Raw genomic sequence first — 16,415 nt, forward strand, 5'->3', positions numbered from 1 at the left:
CGTGTGGCTGGAAGAAGGAGGACATGTGGCCAATTTGTGTCATGCTCTGAGGATCACCGGGGAGCTTAGATTTCATCTTGCGTGTAATGAGAGGCCACACAAAGATTTTAAGCAGGGAGGGCAGTGCCTGTGGCTCAGCGGGTAGGGCGCCAGTCCCATACGCTGGAGGTGGCGGGTTCAAACCCAGCCCCAGCCAAAAAAAAAAAAAAAAAAAAAAATACAAAAAAAAAAAAAAAGATTTTAAGCAGGGAAGTGGTTTGATCTAAGTTTTGAGAATATCTTAGCTCTGCAGGCATGCAGTGTTCTAGAACAAATAAGAGCAAGCAAATCTTGTTTTTTTTGGGGGGGGAGGGGATGAAGAGGACGTGGGAGTGACCCTGGAGCAGGGAATTTGAACTATGTGTTGAATCTCGATGGCAACAAGGCATCTGATAAAGGCTGTCGGGGAGGAATAGAGATGGGGTGACAGGGACAGGGTTGATTTACCCCCCTAAAGTGTTGATCCAGGATTACTGTCAGGCTGGGAGGATGGTCTCCGGCAGTGTCCCCAAGGCTCTGCCCGGACTCTCTCCTGCTCAACATTTCTATTCATAAATTGGTGGAAGACTCAGTAGATGAGCTCATCAGACATGCAGCTGACACGGAGCTGTCAGGGACAGCTAATGCCACGGATGACAGGCTCAAGATTCACTGCCATGATCCTCCCCAGGCTGGAGTGATGGGATGAGACCAGCAATACCCCTGATTGCATTCACATTGGAGAACAAAACCCAGCTTGGGAGCAGGGAGGCTTTCCTGAGTAACTATCTCCTGAAAGAAGCCCAAGTTGGGGTGGGGGAGTTAGTGGAGGCAGCTGGACTCAGCGCTGTCCCTATGCCAGCTCTTCCATTTTTTCAGTGGCAAGGTCCTTGGCCTTTGAGGCTCACAATGCCCATGTGCAAGGTGGGGATGATACTGTCTATTGCTCAGGGGTGTGGAGAGGAGTAAATGAGCATGTGTGTGGATGCTGGGCTTCCTGTGCGGCCTACAGTGTGTTCATGACAAATGCAAGGGTGATAGGGGTATGTAGAGACTGGGCCAGCCTTTCAGGAGCACGTGGAGGGCTCACAGCCAGGGTGGTCTCCTCCGGTCTTGACACAGCTCTCCCCCTTCTGGGAAGGACAGCTTTCTAAGAGCCCCATTGGCCCCTGGGGTGTGTCCAGAGGGGAATGACCTACCTGGAGGGGTCAGATCTGGCAGCCATGTCCCCTGAGGATCATTGTGAGTTTGGAATAGAGCGGAGGCAATTGCAACTGGAGGGACAGGCGTGTTTTCTCAAATGCCACAAGGGCTGCAGGATGGGCACAGGGAAAGTGTGCTCTTCCTTGTCCCATCTGGGCGTTGAGTGGACGCGTATATGGGTGACCATCGATAATATTGTAATTGTGCCATGACTATATCTGAAGCTCATTATGCACAAGGCTTGCACTAAGTGTCTCGCACAACTTAGAGAACATTCATAGTCTAACCCTGAGAGGTGGGTGTGTCCCCCCTTGGCAGATGAGGCATCTGAGGTGCAGACAGAGCAGAGATTCCCACTCAGCCCCTGCTGCTTCCTGTCTGCCTGCCTGGTTGGGGAGGGTAGGAAGGTCCTGTCAGGCAGAACCATCTGAGAGGGAACCACCAGTGGGACAGTTTCTGGTACAGAGACCTCAGGACACTGTGGACTTTTTGGAAATTACTTTGCCCCTTGGACCTGATCCTTTAAAGGGTTCGGTGTTGAGTCTTGTATGTGTATGTAGTATTGTATGTAGTATTTTTTATTATTTATCTTGTATGTAGTATTTTTATTTTTTACAAAGAAAGCTAGTACAGACACAACTAGAACGATTAGTGTGTACTGGCCCTGTGTGTCCACCTCCCGGCTTTCACAGCGATCAACGCGTGGCCCGTCTTTTTTCATCTGTCACGTTAATTTTGAAGAAACTAGACATGATTTTATCTGTAAATACTTTGGTATGTACAGGCCTAAGAGATCAGGCCTCTTTTTGTTGTTGTTGAAGTATAACCACAATACCATTATCACAATTTTTAAAAAAATTAACTTAATTCTAGTGAGTCTCTCTAGTTCAGAAAAGCTGTGAGTATATAGCTTGCTTGGCAAGGTATCGGGCCTGTGGGAGGGGAGGCAAAGACTAATCCTTCACATGTCTGGTTCCTGCGACTTGAGATGCACCTGTTCCCTTTGAGGAAGAATGAAGAGGAAGGAGAGGAGGGAGATCTAAAACTTGGGACCAGGGATTGGCAACCCCTTTATTCAGATTGTTCCTAGTGGGCTCAGCCCTGAGCGTCGCAGCCTATTTATAGGCCTAAGTCTAGACACAGGAAGGAGCAAAGGAAGGGATGAGAGGGCAGGAAGAGGGAGAGGAGAGAGAGTGGAGGGAGAGAGAAAACAGGGGAGGAGCTGGCCTTGCTCCTGGGCTTTGTGCTGGGCTCACACCTGGGTCACTTCCCCCAATTTCTCCCAACCATCCCATAAGGCAGGTGCTGTCAAGTGTCATCCCATTTTACAGGGGAGCACCCTGAGGCTCTAGAGTTTGAAATGAAAGGAGCAGTGGTGCCTGGATTCAAACCCAGGCCTGTCTGGCTGGCTGGAGATTGTGTTTTCCTGGCATCGCTTCCTGCCTCCAAGCCCGGTGCAATGATATTCAGGGCTGATGTACAGAGGTGCCGTTGTCTTGGTTGTCAGAATACAGAAACGTTCCTGTACCTTCAGTACAGTTTCCTCAAGCTCCTGAAGCACCCTGGCCCCCAGCCTCTGCCCCAGGACCCCTGGGTCTGGGGCAGAGGCTGGGGGCCAAAAGGGTGTATGCCCAGCACAGCGGAGAACCTCGGGGACTATAGCCTGTGCCTATTCTGATTGATCATCAAACACGAGGACTACTCCTCTGGTTCTGTGTATGGCGGCACATGAGTCATGTGCCAGCCTATTTTTGTTCATATGTGTGTAAGCATCAAGCACACGTGTGTGTCCAGGTGCACGTGCGTGTGTCTGGCATGGTCCCTGTTGGGAGCATTCCCTGGAGGCTGTTCTCAGAACTCCTGTGCCCTCTGAGCGGGTGGTCAGAGCCAGAACATGTACAGAGCCTCCCTGACTGCAAAGCCTGAGCCACAGCAGCTGAGCTCCACTCGTTCATTTTTCCTTCTGCCTTTTTATCATCTTCTCCCACCGTGCTCCCAGAGTGCTGAGCAGTTTCCAGAATGCTTGGTGCAGGCCACCTCATCCTCCTCTCCTAGTAGGAACCTGTTGAGAAGGGATGGAAGATGGCTCTGAGGTGATGGCTCTGGTCCTCCTGGGAGCACTGGGGGGAAGATGCTCTGTGCCAAGGATGTTATTGGGGCAGGGGCTGCCACGTCCTCCCACACCTGCAGAGAGCCAGCAACCAAGAGCCCGGAGTCCAGGGGAACATCAGGTGCCATCAGGCGGTTGACAACCAGGAAAGGGCCAGCTGAGGGTCCAGGGTATGAGGCAGAGGTAGAGGCCAGCATTTAGGTATAGGGAGACCCTTGTGGATTGGTGCTGGCACCAACCACAAAGTGAAGCCCAGGACAGAGGTCCTCATCTTGTCAGAGGCCATGCCACCCCCAGTGGACGTGTGTACCTATGGAGCCCCAGCATGGGTTTAGGGTCCCAGCCAGGACTACTTATGTCCTATATATGTTCTGGCCCTAAATACCCACTACTCTCTGCCAGATGCTATCCCAAGTGCTTTGCACCTCTGATGTTCCTGTTAATCAGATGAGGAGAGCAGGGTACTGAAATGTGGAATCAACTGCCCAGGGTCACACACCAGTATGCAAAGAGTGGACAAGGAGGGCCAAGCTGTGCTCCTGGGGGCTTCCCAGAGCTCAGCCCCAGTGCTCTGGATTCTGTGCTTAGAGCTGTCGGTTCACTCTGGATGCTGCTGTACAAGATTTTGAGCTACCTCTCTGGTCATTTATTGTGTCAGGTTCTGAGCACGATGAATGGGAGGGATGGACTAAAATTACGGCTCATTGAGGCTGTGGCTTGCCCCAGCTCCCTCAGCAAAATTCTTGGAAGAGGACTCAGGGATTCTTGTTCCCAGAACTAGGCTCTGGGTACTGTGCCCCACTGGTGTGGTACAGAGCTCTCTTGGGAGTCCACTGGGTGCCCATTTTCTCTCTTTTGGGAAAGCAGTGTGTTCCTTTACCTGGAAATGCAGTTTTGTCATGTCATGTATCCATCTCCTTTCCCTGGGGCCTGCATCTTGCTGCAGAACCAGGCCTTGGCAAGCTGGCACTAACACTGTCTGTCTCTCCGACCCGTTTGCAGAGCTCTGGAGCTCAGCAGTGGCAAAGATGAGATCTCCCTGTTGGTGGAGCAGGAGTTCCTGAGCCTCACCAAAGAGCACCTCATCCTGGTCAAAGAGAACTCAGGGGAGCTGGAGGCATCTGGCGGCTCTGCTGAGGGCACCAAAGAGCCAGCTGCCTGCATCCTCGTATCTCCCCTGGTGACAGGCAGCAGTGAGCGCCCCAGAGCCTCCATCAGCGCCTGTGACAAGCTCCTGGAGCAGAAGGTGGCCATGCCCCTTATCAGCAGTCAACAGGACTGCGATTCTGCCATGTCTACAGTCACAGGCATCCTGCGTGCTGCCAAGGTCAAGAGTGCCAAGGGGACAGACAATGGGGGCCACAGCCTGGGTGCCTCCAACTCGGAGATCAGCAAGCTCCTGGCACAGTTCCCGCTGAAGTCCACTGAAGCGTCCAAGACTCCTGACAACAAGATGGTGCTGGAGGAGACGAGAGCCATCAAGGACTTCCTGCAGAACAGCATGTTCAGTGGCCTTGGGTCCAGGGAGCCCGTGGGGTTGGGCCCCTTCCTGCTGCCGCCACCCGCGCCTCCTCCCACGGCCCCTGAAAAGCTCCCTGAGCTCGCTGCTCAGAAGAGGCAGCTCCCAGTGTTTGCCAAGATCTGCTCCAAGCCTGAGGCTGACCCGGCCGTGGAGGGGCATAACTTGACGGGTGAGTGGGCTGGAACAGGGCTAGAGAGCTGGCCCGCACAGAGGAGGCCTTCCCAGGAAGCCCGTCAGGGCTGCAGTGCGCACACAAAGCATCTCTGTGAGAAGCAGGACAAAGCAGCCTCTCTGCTGGGCACAGTCCCCAGGTGCAGGCTGTTCTCAGCCCCCACAGGCCTCCTTTGCTGGAGGGCACAGCCTGGCTAAGCAAACCCAGGGGCCCTGATCCCAACATGCTCTGAGAGAGATAGAGGAACCACGTAGTAACTGGCTCAATTTTTGAGCGTCTACCAGGTCGTCAGAATACATTGAAAAAAGTATTTACTCCCGCTGGGGTCCAGGGTGACACTGTAGCATGGGGACTCTAAGATGGATGGGAGAGAAATTTGATTGGCAGCTCAGGTCACTTGTGTCTAATGGAGGCCCCTGTTCTGGCCATGAGGGCAGGACCTCTCTCTGGGCAGAGGGCAGATGTCCAGATTATCCAGCCACAGTTCAGAGTGCTGGCCTTAGAATTTGTTCCCTGGGGAATTCCTATTTCTTTTTAAAATAGTTTTTATTTTTGTAATTTTTTTGAGACAGAGTCTTACTCTGTCACTATGACTAGAGTGTTGTGGTGTCAGCCTATCTCATAGCAACCTCGAACTGCTGGGCTCCAGGGATCCTCTTGTCTCAGCCTTCTGAGTGGCTGAGACTATAGCCCCCTGCCACAATGCCTGGTTAACTTTTCCGTTTTTAGTAGAGATGGGTCTCACTCTTACTCATGTTGGTCTTGAACTGTTTGAGCTCAAGCAATCCACCCTCCTCAGCCTCCTGGATTGTTAGGATTACAGGCCTGAGCCACAGAATCTGGCCACTTCCTCCCCTCCCCTCCCTTTCTTTCTCCCTCTTTCCTTTCTTCTTTTTTTGGGAGAGAATCTCACCCTGTCACCCTGGATAGAGTGCTATATGTCATGGCATTATAATCGCTCACAGCAACCTCAGCTTCTTGGGCTCAAACAATCCTCTTGCCTCAGTGTCCAGCAGAGGTGGGATTACAGGCACTTGCCACAATGCTCGGCTAGTTTGTTTTTTTAATTATTTTTAGTAGATATGAGGTCTCACTCTTGTTCAGGCTGGTCTCGAACTCCTGAGTTCAAGCTATCCACCCATCTCAGCCTCCCAGAGTGCTAAGATTACAGGTATGAGCCACCATGCCTAGCACACATTCCCATTTACTAATTGAGGAGCCCTCACTCTTCCCGGGAAGTCCAGTCACCTCCCAAGTTTCTCCCACCTTAACCCCTGGATTCTGCCTTTTGTTCTGAACTAGCTACTCAGACTCATTGGTTCCAAGAAGGCAAGACTGATGGCAGTGGCATTTGCCTACAGTCAGCAGTCACAAGGAGAGTAGATCATGCTCATGTCAACCAAAGGAAAAATTACGCCCAGGCTGTGGGCATGGATGGATAACTAGAGACGCCTATACCAGGCGGGCCCAAATCCATCTCCCTAAGAAATAGGAACAGGGTTGCCCGAGAGAACATTCTGTGTCCTGAGCATTGTAGGAAGGCCTGGGGAACAAAGCTCTGGACAGCAAGGCTCACTTGGGGTCCTGGCAAGGCCTCTAGAAGCCAGAGGGCTTTGGGGTAAGGAACTGTGGGTGTGAGAGGGCGGAGAGGACCTCTCCCCCACTGTTCTCCAGGAGGGACCCACAGATGCCTCCCTGTTGGTTGGGGCCGCTGGTTTGGGGGTAGTCATGTTGCACCGCCTCCCCATGGCTGGTGTGTGTACAGATGTGGGGGCAAAGGTGTGCTGAAGGGAGCTCTGCAGATGTGAGAGTGTTTGCCAGAGGTGAGGCAGGAGCGTAGCACGTGTGTGTCCATCCTGTGCGTAGCTATGCACGTGTGAGTGAGTCAAAGGAACATCGAGAAGTAGTGTGCGTATCTGTGTCCCGTGCAGAGAGGGAGCTTTGTAGATGTTGAAGGTGACTGTGGTTGTGAGTAAGAGGCTGGAGGTGTGTGTGTGTCGCTGGGGAAAGGCTACTATTAGTGGGCACTCTTATTCCAGTGCACTGGCGGGGGGCTAAACTCGGCAACCAGAGAAACTCTCAGAAGAGACTCCAGAGATGTGATTTACTAAAAATATCATTTTCTCTAAAATCGGATGGGGCTAGAGCAGCTCTTCCTTTTGTAGTGATGGTGCTAGGTGGGCAGGCCCAGTCCCATCCAGATTCAGCTCCCAAGCCACTGCGCTGGGGGGAACAGTCCCTCCCAGAAGGTAACACTCAGGCACAGGCCAACTGCTTCAGCTACGGCCCGGGAGATCCCAGGCGCCTCCTCTGTGTCCAGCGCCCTATGCAGCCATCAGGTGGGTGGCCAAGTTTTAAAGACCTCCAGGCTGAGGCTGGAGCAACTTGGGCTGGGAGGTCAAGGATCTCTTCACTGCTTCAACCAGAGCAATACCTAAAAAAACAAAAAACCCAAACCGAACAACTAGGCCAGGAGCAGTGGCTCAGGCCTAGAATCCCATTGTGTTGGGAGACTGAGGTGGTAAGACCGCTTGGGTCCTGGGATTTGAGGCTGCAGTGAGCAAGGATAATGCCACGGCACTCCAGCTTGGGCTGCAGAAGAAGACCCTGTCTCAGAATCAAAAAACAAACAAACATGGCTCGGTGCCTATAGCTCAGTGGTTAGGGCGCCCACCACATACATTGAGGCAGGTGGGTTCAAACGTGGCCCAGGCCTGCTAAACAACAATAACAACTGCAACAAAAAAAATAGCCAGGTGTTGTAGCAGGCACCTGTAGTCCCAGCTACTTGGGAGGCTGAGGAAGGAGAATCCCTTAAGCCTAAGAGACTGTAGTGGTTCTCAACCTTCCTAATGCTATGATGTATTTTCATTGTTACAAAGGAGCCGTGACCCACAGGTTAAGAACTGCTGAAGGTTGCAGTGAGCTGTGATGCTACGGCACTCTACCAAGGGCAACATAGTGAGACTCTGTCTCAAAACAAACAAACAAAAAACCAAAAAATAACCAAACCGAACAGCTATACATAATTTCCTCCCCATACTTAATTTTGTTTGCAGAAAGATTTCCATCGCTGAAAAAAACAAATGTGTGTCCTTCCTTCATGGAAGGAAGGCCCCTCTCAGACAGAAGCAGTCTCAACCACCCTCTTCTTTCACTTTGTTCCTCTGTTACCTCTTGGTGCCCAGATAACTTGTCCTGGAGCTATTTCTGGGCATGTCTTTCTCTTTTTCCGCGTTGTGAACTCTTGCAGGGCACAGTCTGGCACTGACTCACAGCTGTGTCCCTAGCACTCAGGTCAGGGCCTGGCACTAATGAGTGAGACAGAAGCAGAGCGCACGGTGAAGGAGAGCACGTGTCCTATAGGAGCCATGCGCTCACTGAAGGCAAGAACTGTGCTCGTCATCCTTATATCCCCAGCCTGGCCCAAAGGATGGTTAGAAGTAGGGAAGGATGAAAGGAAGAATGAATGAGCGGATGGGAGGAAGACAAAGATGATGGGTGGATGGGTCAATGTGTGGATGCATGAGATGGACAGATGAGAATGGGCAGCAGGCAGGAAAGGGTTAGGGGGAGACCAGGGCTGTATCTGGCTGAGAGAGAGTCCCCCAGAGTGCTCTGAGCCCTAGGTGCATGCTATGGAGTCTTGTCATTTAGTCCATAAGAAGGTGCTCCTGGCACCTGGCACTTGGCCTTCCAGAGGCCTTGACTCAGTTTCCTTCATGTCATAGAACGGAATCCTGGCACCAAAGAGCTGACCAAGGGTCGAGAGAGCCTCTTTCTCAGCCAGTGGCCCCAGAGCCGGAAGGACAGCTGCGGTGAGGAGGGTTGCAGTGACCCAGTGGGCACCATGTCTATGGTGCTGCCAACCAAGAAGCCAGCATGGCCGGCCGAGAAGAATCTGCTCTATGAGTTCTTTGGGGCCACAAAGAACCCAAGCGGGCAGCTGAAGCTTCGCAGCAAAGCTGAAGTGGATGGGCTGGAGCTGAAACGTAAGCTGACCTGCGCAGGGGGAGAGGACTGAGGAAGCGATTCCAGAAACCCTCGTAGGCCCCAGGGGTGGCAATGGCTGTCTTATCCATGGGCAAGTCACTCCCTTTCTGAAGGTATCCATTTTAAACCCATAAAATAGGAAAAACGATGTCATTCTTATATCTCTTATTGAGGATGCAATTGCTAGAGAAAGGCAGTTGGCTTTCAGGGCTCACATGGGGATTATTAGATTACTAGGGGTTAGTGTTGAATACAGCCCTGACCCAGCACATATCATATCCTCTCAAATTGCCCAACCCCCCCCCAACAAAACAAAATAAAACAAAACCGTACTTTAGACTATTTCTAATTAAGCTGTCTCTGCTTTTCCCCCCTTGCTCGCCTGCAACTATTTTAGTCAAACCTCTTTTTCGAAAAAGGATACCAATGAAGGGGAAACTGAGGACCCATTTCTGATTCTCTAAGCCAATAGGATGTCTTGGAGAAGGGAAGAATCCAGCATTCATATCCTGAAAAAAAACTCAACCTATCTTCATTCACTTTGACTAGTATTGAGTCACTCCATGTTGGATTAGTTCATGTTTTAAAATATTAAATCATTGCTCCCATGTTAGTCCGACAACCTGCACGAGGTTCTCAGTGTTGCCAAGTGTGTGCTCTTGTGAGGGGCTGCTTGAACCCTTTGATAAGAGTGAGTTCCAATGCATAACAATCGTTCACACAAAGCTGGATTTTTCTGAAGCACTTGAAAGAATTTCAGTTTGTAAGTAGGTGAAATATAGCCTACCAGCAATCTGGTTTATTATATTCGCTTGTTAAACTGCCTCCTTTACTAGTGAAAGATAGAAAGAGAAGCTCCAAGGCAGACTGCACTGGGATTTTCATCCCTTCCAAACTGGCAAGGTGTAAACTAATGATTGTTCCTCTATCGCTGAAAATTCACCAGAACTTTGAGGAACCTTTCTGGAGGTTAAAAGACCTGAGCTGTGAGAATACGAATCCCTGGGACAAGTGTGGTGCTGAAGGCATTCTGGCCCCTCCCTGCCTCAATCACTGATCTGCTTTGTCTCTCCCTGTGACTTACAGTTAACCCACCTGCCACCACTGCTGACAAGAACAACCACAAGTATGCAGGGAACATTTACACCCCACGCTTTGCCGCAGCCTTGACCTCAGCAACCGTGAATCAGCCACTCTGGCTCAACATGAACTATCCACCTCCGCCAGTGTTCTCAAATCACTCCACCTTCCCCCAGTATCAGGTGAGTGGGCCCTCACCCTCCCAGAGCTGTCCGTGGGGGTTCTGGCCAGGCACGAGGTGTGGCTTGCAGGGGCCCTGTTTCACAAAGAGCCTTTAGACTCTCTTGAATATCTAGGGCTTCACTGGGACTCAGTAGGGTGCTATCAATGTTGTCACTTAGGATTTTCTCTGTGAACATAGCAGACCTACCACTTGGTATATGTAAACACACACACATATATACACGTAAGCATATATGGTTCCATCTTTGCATGGTCTGAATCCCAGTTCGCTCTGTGCTGTTTATTCTATAGGCAAATTGCCAGTCTTGGCTGGTTAGGTGCTTGGCCTCCTTCCTATGACTTCCCTTAAAGTTGATGGCATACATCTTGGATTACTTGGGACTTAGCTTACTTAGATTACCAGTCCCAGATCAGATGTTTTGTCCCATAACAATTACTAATGGCATTACCTTTCACTCTCAAGTGTCCTGATCTGGGTGACAAATTAGCCTATCCATTGTTCTGCGTCTGAGAAGTCAAACAACCCTGGATCAAAAAAAAAAAAAAAAGAAATTGAAAAAAAGAAAAAGTAACAATGGAACAATAAAAAATAATATAAATTGGCTCAGCACCTGTAGCTCAAGCGGCTAAGGCACCAGCCACATACACCAGAGCTGGCGGGTTCAAAACCAACCTGGGCCTGTCAAACAACAATGACAACTATAACTGAAAAAAAAAAAAATAGCCAGGTGCCTGTAGTCCCCGCTACTTGGAAGGCTGAGGCAGGAGGATTGCTTAAGCCCAAAAGTTTGAGATTGCTGTGAGCTGTGACGCCACAGCACTCTACCCAGGGCAACAGCTTGAGACTCTGTCTCAAAAAATAAAAATAAAAAAAAAAAATAAGGAAACAATACAGCATAACAACTGTTTACCTGGCCTTTATGTTATATTAGATATTATAAGTAATCCACAATAAGTGATTTAAAGTGTATAGGAGAGAGGAGGTAGATAGGTTGGATGCAAATACTATGGTACTTTAAATCAGGGGCTTGAGCCTCACTGGATTTTGTTATCCACAGGATGGAGGGGGGGTACTTGGACCAATCCTCTGAGGACACCAGGGGAAGATCGTATACAGCCACCTTGTTTGAAATACATTCAAGCAATCTGAGCTGTACCAGCTAAAGGAGTGGTATTCATTCTAAAGACTTGGTCTTGGGCTCATAGCTAGAAGGACATTAGGACCAAATACAAAGAGATGGTGAAGGACGTGTAGAAGGGCTGGACATTTTACTCCCAGAACTTATATGCAGGGAAAACGCAGGTTCTTTATTTTGTCAATTTAACTTAATATGCCTTAAGCGCTACCACCCACTGGGTAGAAGAAAGGAAAAATTAAATAAATGTCCACTCTGGTTTAGACCTTAGTCCAATCCAATAACTTAAATAGTCCCTGTAGGTAGTGCTCAGGGTTTTTCTTTCAGGAAAGGGGTTCAGCACCTAAGATTTTCTCAGTCTTCTGTTCCCCTTGCTGTCTCCTCCCCAGAATGGTGTGTAGTTGCATGGGCAAAGGTGGAGAAGGAAGTACTTTTGACACTCATCCTGCCTCTAGAAGGGACACAGGTCCCTTCCCCTTTAGTCACCCCTGGGGCCCTGAGAATGTCCTCCTTTACAGCACAGCAGCAAGGCTTATTGATGGCTTAGGTCCTGTGCAGAAAGGCGTCCTCTCTAACCTCGATAAAGACTCCCTGAGCTGGTCCACCTGACTTAGCTCCTGGATCTTACAGGAATTTTAGCAAAGTCTCTCTTTCTCTCTCTCTGTTTTGTTTTCAAGCCTTTTGTTTATTTGCTAAAGAAAACAAGTACCCAGCCTTTTCCTACAGTTTCTCACACCTTCCCTCCCTAGGCGATGGAAGGGGGAAGCTGGTGTATCCGTTTTATATCAGTACTGTTATCCCTGCACACTAGTCTGGAGGGAAATGCCCTGAGAAGTGATTCATCAACTCGAGCTGACAGGCTTCTACCCTTCCTTTTTTGTGTCTGCTGATTCCGTGTTCATTTACTCAAGCACTCACTGATTTACTCATTTCCACTTATCTATTTACCATTCATTTAAGGACTTTTAAAAAGCTCCGCTCCACACTTACAACAGGCAAACCATTGTGCTGGGTGAAGGGATTCAAAGAGACTGAAGCCTGGTATGGTGTACACCTGTAGTTCCAGCTACTGGGAAGGCTGAGATAGGAGGATTGCTTGAGCTCAACTTGGACAACATAGTGAGGCCCTCTTCCTCCTCCTCCCCAAAAAAGATAACTAAGAAAAATGCTTGGAGTCTAATCCAAGCTCAGGTATAAATCAGAGACCAGCTGTATGCACCTTCAACTCTAAAAGAGAAATAATTGCCTAATTTTATTTGGTGTAAACTGATTCACTCTAAAATGCACTCACCGTGTAAAGCTAATTTGCAGTGGTTTGCTTTATTAAGTGTGAATAGCATTTCTTTGTTGTGTGAATTTCTTCTGACTTGATTTTTGAGAGTGAGTAGGATTTGAACCTATCATTTCCTGAGCCAAAGTTCCTCTGTCTTCAGACACACTGGTGCTTACATCATAGGCCTGACTAGCTTCCCAGGCTTCTGGGCAGAAGCGGTGGAAGAAGCCTGGCTGGCAGGGTCCGCTGGGGTCTAGGAGGCAGTTTAGGTACCCAACGGGCCCAGCTGAAGGAATTATGTCCTTAGTTATGCCCTCCAGGTGGTAATGAAGGACATAATCTACCTTGTCCCAGTTCTCACGATTTCAGAACTTTAAGACAGCTAAACAAGGGGCCTGAGATCGTAGAAAAAAGGCAGGTTTTGAGATCAGTAGACTTGGGTTTAAAGGTTCTCCTGCTTCCAAGGGCTTAGTTAACTGCTCTAAGCCCTGATATCCTCGTTTTTTTTTTTGTTTGTTTGTTTGTTTTTGAGACAGAATCTCACTTTGTTGCCCTTGGAACAAGTACCGTGGCATCATAGCTCACAGCAACCTCAAACTTTGGGCTCAGGCGATCCTCTTGCAGCCTCTCGAGTAGCTGGGACTACAGTGCCAGCCACAGTGCCTGGCTAATTTTTCTATTTTTAGTTGAGACGGGGTCTATCTCTTGCTCAGGCTGATCTTGAACTCCTGAACTCAGGTGATCCACTCACCTCAGCCTCCCAGAGTGCTAAGATTACAGGTGTGAGTCACTGTGCCCAGGTCTTGGTTTACTCTTTGTGAAATGGGTTTGTAACAATTACAACAGCAGCAGTAGCAGCATATGCTGATTCAGTTGTAAGGATTGAGTCCATGGTTGGGAAGGAACCATGGACTCAATGTAAAACTTAAACTGTGATACAGAGGTTGGTCTTTATTATTATTCAGCCCTAGTCTTCTAAGGAAACGGGATCAGGGAGCTCCGCAGAGCTAGAGGGGACAGAGAGGAGAAGTGGGGAGCAGTCTATCCTAGGCTCTTCCCTGCTCAGCGTGAGGAATAAAGATGAGGTCCCCATCCAATTTACCCAGAGCTCTGTGTGGAAGGACTGGGGGACGTGCAAGACAAAGTCCCCAACCCGGAGGAGCTTCAGAGGCTCTTGGGCTGCTTGGCATGAAGGAACTCTGCTCCCAAGCCAGGGAGGGAGGGTGTGCGGATGCGGAGGAGGCTGTGCCCTCGGGCAGAGAGTGAATCCTTATTTACTCTTGCTTGTGATTTGACAAAATTGCAATTTTAACAACTAGAAATGCCCTTAAAGTCATGAGTGTTTCTGGTGCTAAAGAATGTGACTTCATATCCTGACAACCCACCCCAGGATCAGCAGGGCTGGGCAGCCAGGCACAGGCAGGTGGGGGAAGGGGAGGCTTGCTGTGTGTGCCTGGGGAAGTCAGAGTGCTAATGGGGTCGAGAGAGGGGAGGCAGAAGAGGGATGCTTAGCAACCTGCTCAGTGTGGCTTTGGGGTCACCAGGGCTGGGAGCAGCCGAGGCAGTCCTGTCAGTCTGACTTCTCCGTCCAGGTTCGGGCCAAGACTGGGGTTGTAGGGACCAGGCTGTGGCAACACTGGAGAGAGAGGCCATCCAGGCTGCAGGGTTTGGGGTTAAGGGAGCAGGTGGTGAGCTGGTTCCAGGTGAAGGGTCGGTGGAAGTGGGGTGCTTCGTGCGTGGGAGCAGAGAGTAAGGAGAGGCTCTGATGCACACTCTTGGGGACGTGGAGAGCTGGGAGCCTCACCTGCAGAGTCCATCTCAGGAATTCCATAGGCCATGAGGAAATCCTCACGGGTACAGTGTTAGCCCTCAACACGCTGATCCTGGACACAACCCGAGCGCAGAATGGAGGAAGCATCTTGGGGTCCAGAATCTTCCAAGAATATGTCCTGGGCTGAGAGATACCACATCCTAAGGGGTGACTGTGGATTGGTAGGCAGAGGCAGAGTCTGCGACTGGAGGGGTCAGCCCGAGACCCTGCCCGGAGAAGCAGTTCTGCTGCATCTGTGTAGGTGTGTCTGTGTCTTTGTGTGGACACATCACATCCCAAGGCCACCCAGACAGAACTGTGAATGAAGCGTCCATTTCTCACCTGGCTGAGCTGCCAGAGAGCCTTTCTAGGAAGAGGGCAGCGAGAGAGAGGAACACACCCAACGTGTATAAAGCCCCTACTGTGTGCAGCAGAGAAGAAGTAGAGACGCACACACACACACACACACACACAGAGTAGACTTGACTTCTCTGAAGCCTTTAGATGCATGAACTCATTTGTCCCCACGCTAGCCCTCCCAGTAAGCTGCAGACACGGGCATACGCTTGGGTGTGTAGACACACAGCCGCAGAAACCTGAACTAACACACCTGGGTTTGCAGTCTCATGTTTGTACACAGAAACACACAGCCACATGCTCACAAATGCAAACACCCATGCAGATGTTCTTAAACACAGATGCAGGGCAGCGCCTGTGGCTCAGAGGAGTAGGGCACTGGTTCCATATACCAGAGGTGGCAGGTTTAAACCTGGCCCCAGCCAAAAACTGCAAAAAAAGAAAAATAAATAAAATAAAAATAAATAAATAAACACAGATGCAAACCAACACCCGTGTCTTAGGGCAAGAATGGGGGTCTGGGGAAAGGCATTTGGAAAAGGTGCATAGATAGCAACAAAGATAACGTGGCTGCTCCTGTCGGCTTTGCGGGCCTGAGCACACGTAGTTTTATAGATTAGAACAAAATGGCTCAGAGAGGTGAAGTGAGTTGCCTGAAGTCACACAGCCACTAAGGCACAGACTTGGGAGACTCACACAGCCAGACTCAAGAAGCTCTTGTCTTACATGCTTACTGGAGGGCTATGAAGCCTGCTACGAAGGGGCTTCCTGAGTGGCCTGAGCTGTGCTTGCCCCATCCGATTCTAGTGGTCTCAGGCAGCCCACGCATGGGTCTGGCCTGCAGTGTGACTCAGCCCTGTCTGGAAGCCCAAGCGTGCAGCAAGGCTGAGCTGAGCCCCTGCGCCTCTCTGTGGGGGAGCCCTTTGACGGGCTGCGCTGAACCTCTCCCTTTCTCCCCAGGGGGTGTACCCACCACGGGCACCAAGGATGCCCTATCAACAGACTGTGCACCCCCCGATGGGGTGTTACTCCCGCCAGGTGAGTAGATGACCTCCCTCCTCTGTCTCAGCTCCGTGAAGGCTTTGGGGTCAGAGGAAACACCTCCTCCCTGGCAACCCCCCACCCCATACTTTCTGGTCTACTGTTGGCTCCAGAGTACAGACCCGCAAACCGATGTCCCTGCGTGTTAACAGCTGTCACTTAACAGATCCCTTCCTGTTGTGCCAGGTCCTTCTCTGGGTGCTCTGACTGCACCAGCTAACTCAATCTTTGCAACCTCTCTGTGAAGTGAGTTATACACACGGAAACTAAGCACAATGAGATGAAGTAATTTACAAGCGGCAACAAATAGCCTCAGGGACAATGAATGTTTGTTTTTCTCTTTCGGGCCTAGAAGCTGGCTGAGCTGGGCTGTGGATCAGGTTCAGGGATGTTCCACGTATCTCTCTTTCTGGGTCTGTGCAGAAGATACAGTAGACTGCTGTTCTTCCCATGGGGGTGGCAGGGACACCAGAGGGCAGGTGGAAACTCACACAATGCCTCTGAAAGCCTCAGCTCA

The 16,415-nt window shown here is 50.3% G+C and overlaps 1 protein-coding gene across 1 annotated transcript in view; it reads left to right on the forward strand.

Annotated features, from left to right (window-relative positions):
* C22H1orf94 (chromosome 22 C1orf94 homolog) overlaps positions 1–16,415 on the forward strand; it is a 39,480-nt gene that overhangs the window by 13,755 nt on the left and 9,310 nt on the right. The window contains exons 2-5 of the mRNA XM_053576809.1: positions 4,334–5,022; positions 8,757–9,017; positions 10,105–10,280; positions 15,818–15,895. Coding sequence (XP_053432784.1) covers positions 4,334–5,022; positions 8,757–9,017; positions 10,105–10,280; positions 15,818–15,895 — 1,204 coding nt within the window. The remainder of the gene's footprint in view (positions 1–4,333; positions 5,023–8,756; positions 9,018–10,104; positions 10,281–15,817; positions 15,896–16,415) is intronic.

This window comes from Nycticebus coucang, chromosome 22, assembly GCF_027406575.1.
Source record: "Nycticebus coucang isolate mNycCou1 chromosome 22, mNycCou1.pri, whole genome shotgun sequence".
Taxonomy (NCBI): Eukaryota; Metazoa; Chordata; class Mammalia; order Primates; family Lorisidae; genus Nycticebus; species Nycticebus coucang.